Here is a 7,004-nt window from a genome sequence, read left to right on the forward strand (position 1 = left end):
ACAGGCTAGGGCGATGTAGTGTCTTGAGTGTTGGACTGTGACTCTGGAGCCCAGGCCATGGAAAGCCACTGGATACACTAGATAGTGAAGACATCAAAACAGACTTTCTGTACATTTGTTCGGTCATAAATCAAACCAGAGACTGTCGTCTAGAAACCCAAGGAAGATTAGGGTTTGGAAGGGCAGCTGCGAAGGAACTAAATAGTGTCAAGATGTAGCCAGAGTGGCTTAATGGTTGGGGCACTGGACTACAAACTCTAGTGATGATAATAATAATAATAATAATAATAATAATAATAATAATAATAATAATTATTATTATTTATTTATACCCCGCTTTTCTGTTGCCAAACAATCAAAGCTGCTTACATCTAAAAATCATTCCCATATACAATACCTTGTACATGTAATATCACCATCCCCCTCCCTAAAAAAAGAATTAAACGCATTTAAAGTTAAAATAAGCTATTGATAATAAAATAATCCAAAAGCTGAGTGATACACAGTACTTAATGGGAAGGGAATTCATTTTTGGCTGCAAGGTTCCATTCAGGAAAGGCCTGCCGGAAGAGATCCGTCTTGACAGCTTTATAAAAAGCTGTCTAAGCTTGTCATTTGACGGATCTCCTGGGCCATACAAACCCCTTGGCGACCTTGGCCCCAGTCACACTCTCTCAGCCTCAGAGGATGGCAAAACCCCTCTGAAGAAACGTACCAAGAAAACCCCATGATGCGTTCGCCATTTTCACAAATGACTTTGCAGGCACACAAGAGTATTGAATGAACGGATACAGATAGATTGATCAGTGATTCCTAAACTTTGGTCCTCCAGATGTTTTAAACGTCAGCTATTGGCAAAGCTGGCAGGGGATTCTGGGAGCTAAAGTCCAAAATACCTGGAAGGCCAAAGTTTGGGGACCACTGATTGAGGCAAATCGCAGTTGTCAGAGCTGCACGGTTCGCACCACATTGCGTCGAATGGCCTTGTCTGAGCTAAGATCCTCATCAGTGATGCTGCCCATCACAGGGTCTTTGGTGGACTACACCTCCCAGGTTCCCTGACCCTTGGGGTGGGGCCGATGGAAGTTGGAGTCCCACAGCACTGGGAAGGCCACAGTGGGAAGGCTCTTCCAGTGAATCTTCCTTCAGGGATAATGGTTTGTCTTCCCCACACTTTCGCAGTTAGAATCACAGGGACTTGAATGAGGTAAGTTTGGGGGCTGGGTCTTTCTGCCGGATCAGAAAACCACAAAGACCAAACTTTCCCGCCTCCTTTCATCTGAACTCTTTCAAGTCACTGGGGGGGAAAATGCGATGCCATCGGTTTGGGCCAGATCTTGCCTCTTGCCTTTCATAAATTCACTATTTTTGCATCTAGCGAGCAGAAATTCCCCAAAGTGAGGCTGCGTCCCAATCCAGGACTGTTTAATCCAGGATTTGAACCTAGATGCCCCCCTACCTCTTCTTGTTAAAAAGAACAATTTAAAAGCATCACAAAATTAGAGTAAGGGCGGGCGACTTTCGAGACAGACCCCGGCCGCATCCTCACTGCAGAAGTAGTCCGGTTTGAGACCACTGGAAGGGTCACGGCTCAATGCTATGGAATTCTGGGAATGGTAGTTTGTGCCACAACAAATTACCATTCCCAGAATTCCGTAGCATTGAGCCGTGGCCCTTCAAGTGGTCTCAAACCGGATTACTTCTGCAGTGCAGATGCAGCGCAATGGGATGCGAATCGACTTCCAGCCTCCTTGGGTCGTATTCCAGAAATAACTTCGTTAACAAAGTTTCCAAAGGCTTGTAACTTTTCAAACGAGTGTTTTAAACAAGGCTACTACTGATTTTAGGAAATGCGTTTCTAATTCTCAAGTGCTGGCGAAGGCTGGGGGAAAGGAAGAGGTGCCTTTGCAGATCAGGAATGGACTGCATTTGACCATCACTGGCTGCAGCGAGGCACCTTTTAACAAGAAAGCCCTGTCTTTTCTTTTCTTTTCTTTTTTTGAAAAGAAACAAAACCTTATGCTTTTAATGGAACCAATCTCTCTCTCTCTCTCTCTCTCTCTCTCTCTCCCTCTCCCTTCCTTCCTTCCTTCCTTCCTTCCTAGTAAGGCCATCTGTTCTAAACCATCCGCCCTGCAGCAATAATCAGGTTTGACACCACTTTATTAACCAATGCGCGGAGTTCTTGGACCGCAACGAACGACTACAGTCCCCAGAATCCCAGAGCATGGAGCCATGGTAGTTAAAGCGGTGTCAAACCGGATTGTTTCTGGAGTGCGGATGCAGCCTCGGTCTTAAAACTGGAGGGAGGGCCTCCAGGCGGTGAATCAAACGGGGCAATTGGAGGCCGCTTCCGCGGGAAAGGCTTTCCTTCGCGTCCTCCTCCTGCTGCCGCACTCTCTGGCCCTTGTCCTTGTTCGCCTTCAAGTCCTTTCCGACCCTAAGGAGACCCTGTCCTGGAGTTTTCTTGGCCAGATTTGTTCAGAGGAGGTTAGCCATGGCCTTCCCCTGAGGCTGAGAGAGTGTGACTTGCCCAAGGTCAGCTACTGGGTTTAATGGCTGAGCTGGGAGTCGAACCCTGCTCTCTAAAGTCATAAGTCAGGAACGACTTGAAGGCCCACAACACCAGCAGCAAAGGGGGTGTCCCTCAAGGGAGTTTCTTAGCACGATTTGTTCAGAGAGGGTTTGCCCTTGCCTTCTTCCTCTTAGGCCCAAAGGAAGGAAGGAAGGAAGGAAGGAAGGAAGGAAGGAAGACAAGCACTGCATCTGGACTGTGGTGCTGAAGGAAAGTTCTACGGATACTAAGGCCGATGGAAAAGGCAAGAAATAGGCTGCATTCACACTGGGCCCACAACAAACTCCAGCTCCCAGAATTCCATAGCCTTGAGCCACAAAAGAGTTAAAGCGGTGCCAAACCGAGTTATTTTTCCAGTGGGTATGCAGTGCAAGAAGGCTCAATGTCTCCCGAAACTAAACTCCCCTAGCATGGAGCCGTGGCAGTTCAAGTGGGGTCAAACCGGATTATCCCTGTAGTGTGGAGGCAGCCTTAGGGTTTTGCCGAAATGGAAGCGGCACGTTCTTTCTGTCCATATTGGAAAACTGCGACACACTGGAAAATATAGCCTGGGGAATGGTTTAGGTTTTGGCCCTGGACGCCGGGGCTTTTATCCCTGAAACAACACATGGTTGAAGCAAGCGATACTGGAACTGCCCTGGCCCCGTGCTATGGAATGCTGGGAAGTAGAGCGGAGCTCCGCGGTCGCAACCAACTATGCAAAGTACCATTCCCAGAATTCCATAGCATTGAGCCATGGCATGGAAGCCGTGCCAGTTCAAGTGGTGCCAAATCGGAGTATTTCTGGAGTGTGGATGCAGCCTTGGGTGGGTACAGATTTCACCCGGCCGTGTCCTCTATTCTTTTGCAACCCCAGAAGAAGAAGAGGAAAAGGAGGAAGAAGAGGAGGAGAAGGAAGAAGAAGAAGAGGAGGTGGAGGAAGAGGAAGAAGAGAATTAGGAGGAAGAAGAGAAGGAGGAAAAGGAGGAAGGCGAGGATAAGGAAGAAGAGAATGAGGAGGAGGAAGAAGAGGAGGAAGAGGAAAGGAGGGGGAAGAGGAGGAGGGAGGAGAGGAAGAGGACGAAGAGAATGAGGAGGAAGAAGAAGATGAGAGAAAGGCGGAGAAAGAGACCAAGAGGAAGAGGAAAAGGAGAATGAGAAAGAAGAAGAAGGGGAGGAAGAGGAAAAGGAAAAGGAAGAAGAGAATGAGGTGGAATAAGGAGAAAGAAGAAAAGGAGGGGGAAAAGGAAGAAGAGAATGAGGTACAAGAAGAAGAGGAAGAGGAGGGGGAGGGGGAAAGAAGGAGGGGAGGTTTTCCCTTTTCTTTCCAACCTGAGAGAAAGTCCTTGGGGCTCTGCGGGGGAGGGGGGTCTAGGGTTGGCGCCCAGCTCCCCTCCTTCGCCTCCCGATCCCTTTAAATCTCATTCAGCAAAGAGCAGAAGGAGGAGGAGGAGGAGGAGGGCAAGGCCCGGCCGGTCGGTCTGGGTGCTGATAGGCTGTCGAGGCGGGCCCCTTCCCTCCCCCGATGCCGCCGCCCCCAGCCCCGGAGCCTCCCGCCCACCGCCCGGGCTGCCTTCCCCTCCATCCTCGGCCGGGAAGCGCCTCTTCCAAGCGGAGTGGGCGCAGCGGAGCAGCCACTCCGGAGTAGGAGGCCAGGGCTGATCCGGGGAGGGCCGGGGAGCTCCTTCATCGGCCCCCTTGGTCCTCCTCTTCCTCCTGCTCCTGCTGCTGCTGCTGCTGCTGGGGCCCGGCGCTTGTCATGCTGCCCAAAGCGGAGACGGAAGCCCTGGGACTGGGACACAGGCCGGGCAACATGCAAGGTAAGCAAGGGCACCGCTCGCTCGGGGCTGCATCCGCTCTGGACTCGGGAGTCCCCTTGGTCCCCCAAAAGTTTGGCTGGGAAAGTTTGTGGGAGGCGGTGGCGGGCTTCCTTTCCTGGAAGCGTAGAACGGATGCTCTGGCTTTCCTTGTTCCCTTTTCAAGGGAGGGATCGGGGAGGGGTCAGCCTCTGGCTAACACAGGGATCTTCGTCAGGTGCCCAGGGAGAGGGGAGTTCCTTCCTTCCTCCTGGCATGGATCAGGAATGAGGGACTCAGGAGCCCCGATGCTGCTGAGGAAAGGATCCGCTGGAGATCGGGTGGAGGGGAGATCCTTCCCTGGGACGGCAGGATCGCCGCTCCCAGGGATCGGATCCAGGGAGGGGGTTTGCTATCGGCTGCCATCAAGTCGTTCCCGACTTCTGGCGACGCTAAGACCAAGCCGTTCTCCGGTTTTTCTCGGCATGTTTCTTCTTGCCGTGGCCGTCCTCTGAGGCTGAGAGAGTGTGACTTGTCCCCCTCGGTTGCGTGGCCGAGCGGGGATTCGAACCCAGAACAGACGCACTCGGGAGGATGGTCCTTTTAAAAAACATAAAATAAAAACGAGGCGACACTTCCCAGAATTCCACAGCGTGGTGCCCCGGTAGTCAGAGTAGTAGTGTCAAACAGGATGATTTCTGCCGTGCGGATGCAGCCCTAGAGCGTCTCTGGCTCCGTTTGGAAACTGACCGCCAGATAGCGGGGAGGAGAAGAGATTCCCCAGCAAGATCCACAGCATTCCAAATTCTGGAATCCTCAATCCGGATCCTTGACACGGTCTTAATCCGGATTAAACCTCGTTGGAAGGGCTTTATAAAGGGCGACGCCTCTCTATCTTGGCGCCTCGGTTTTCTTTCTTATGAGGTTTCCTTTTCAGTTCCACTGACCGAGGAGGTCCAAAACACACTGCAGCAATGATCCATCTTGAGGCTGCTATTAATGCTAGGGAATTCTGGGAACTGTGGTTCTTTCTGAGAGAAATTGAGCCTTCTCTGTCAGAGAGCTCTGGTGCCACGATGAAAGACCGTTCCCAAGATTCCCAAATCTTGAACCAGGGCATTGGAAGCAGTCTGAAACCGGATTATTTCTGTCATGTGTGTGTTGGTCCTGAGACCCTTTGAGGAGAGGCTGCGATCCTTAGTGGGATCGCTCCCCCAGATCGGTTTGTTCCCAGACTTCATGGGGTGACATCTAGGATGAGTGGCCCAAAGTCTCCGAAATGCGAAGTGTCCATGAAATGTTCCTTCATTTCTGCCTTGAAAACCGTGTTCTCTGAACTCTCAACTCTGTGCCATATCTATTTCTCTTTCCATGGCTCAACTAACGCTAATGCAGTGCTAGAAATCTGCGAAGTCAAGGAATGAATGGCAGGGGCAGGATCCAACGTTGACACCTCCCCAATCTATTCAATTCCATTCCTTTTTTAAAGGGAGACCGAAGTCAGGAGGAGGAAGGGAAGGGAGGCTGAGGGAAGTTTTCTATCTCAAGGGGGGGGGATAACTTTACCTCTGGAAATATGGTGTTGATCTGAAGGGAAGCAGCGCAACACACCCGGATCAGAGATCTCTGGGTGCGTGGTATTGTTCGCCTCCAGATCGTTCCCGATTGATGGCGGGGGTTTCCTTGGTAAATGTCTTCAGAGCCTGAGGCTGAGAGAGTGTGACTTGTCCCAGTGGAGGATCCGTGGCCGAGGCAGGATTCGAACCCTGGTCCAGCCACTGGACCATACTGGCTCCTGTTGCAGAGAGAGATCGGGGTTCAAATCCTGGCTGGGTCCTGGAAACTCACTGACTTTGGGCTCTCCGACCCTCAAGGGAAGGAAGGGCAAATCCTTTGAAGAAAACCCTGAAAGGTCGCCCGAAGTCGGAAACGACTGGAAGGCATGCCACAACCTTACTTCCGACTAGTGTTTTCCTCACATCATCATCATAAATAATAATAATAATAATAAATAATAATAATAATAAAATTTTTATTTATATCCCGCCCTTCCCAAGATCAGGGCGGCTTACAACAAAGGTTAAAAACAATGGTGCCATAACAATATAAAATACAACTACAGGCTGATGATCATGATCATCATCATCATCATCATCAAGGTTTAGGATTGCCCTGCGAGCCTTAAAGAAGGCGCCTCAGTCTGCGCAGTGGGATCCAGAAGATCCCCGGTTCGATCCCAGAGCTGCATTAAAAAGCCTCCTGTCTCTAACCGGGAAAGATCAGGACGACAGTATTGTCCAGTGGTTTGATCAAGCACAAGACAGCCATTTCTGGACCCAGTCGTCCCAGGCTTTTCCTTTTCCTGAAGGGCTCACGTCCAAGGGACTCCTTCTGACAGCGGATCCCAAACTTGGGTCCTCCAAGTGCTTTGGACCTCAGCTCCATTCAGGACTCTGGAGGAGGATCCAAGTGCGAACTGAATCTGGAGGATCCTCAAATGCGGAGAACAGAGCCCTGAATGGAGGAGCCCTTTCCCCCCACCTTTTAAAATATATCTTTTTGAAATGGGAAATCGCGGTTCTTAAGTCTCCTTTTCTCCACTGGCCAGATTTAAAGATAGATAGATAGATAGATAGATAGATAGATAGATAGAT

The 7,004-nt window shown here is 50.5% G+C and overlaps 1 protein-coding gene across 2 annotated transcripts in view; it reads left to right on the forward strand.

The window, feature by feature from the left end:
* Window positions 1-7,004, forward strand: part of NR5A2 (nuclear receptor subfamily 5 group A member 2) — a 145,851-nt gene that overhangs the window by 14,661 nt on the left and 124,186 nt on the right. Inside the window, exon 1 of one of the 2 annotated variants that reach the window (XM_042466243.1) lies at window positions 3,864-4,374. The exons of the other annotated variant lie outside the window; for it this stretch is intronic. Coding sequence (XP_042322177.1) covers window positions 4,314-4,374 — 61 coding nt within the window. The 5' untranslated portion in view covers window positions 3,864-4,313. Of the gene's footprint in view, window positions 1-3,863; window positions 4,375-7,004 lie in introns of those variants that run through there. 2 annotated transcript variants of the gene reach the window in all.

The sequence above is a fragment of the Sceloporus undulatus genome, chromosome 4 (genome assembly GCF_019175285.1).
Source record: "Sceloporus undulatus isolate JIND9_A2432 ecotype Alabama chromosome 4, SceUnd_v1.1, whole genome shotgun sequence".
NCBI classification, from domain to species: domain Eukaryota; kingdom Metazoa; phylum Chordata; class Lepidosauria; order Squamata; family Phrynosomatidae; genus Sceloporus; species Sceloporus undulatus.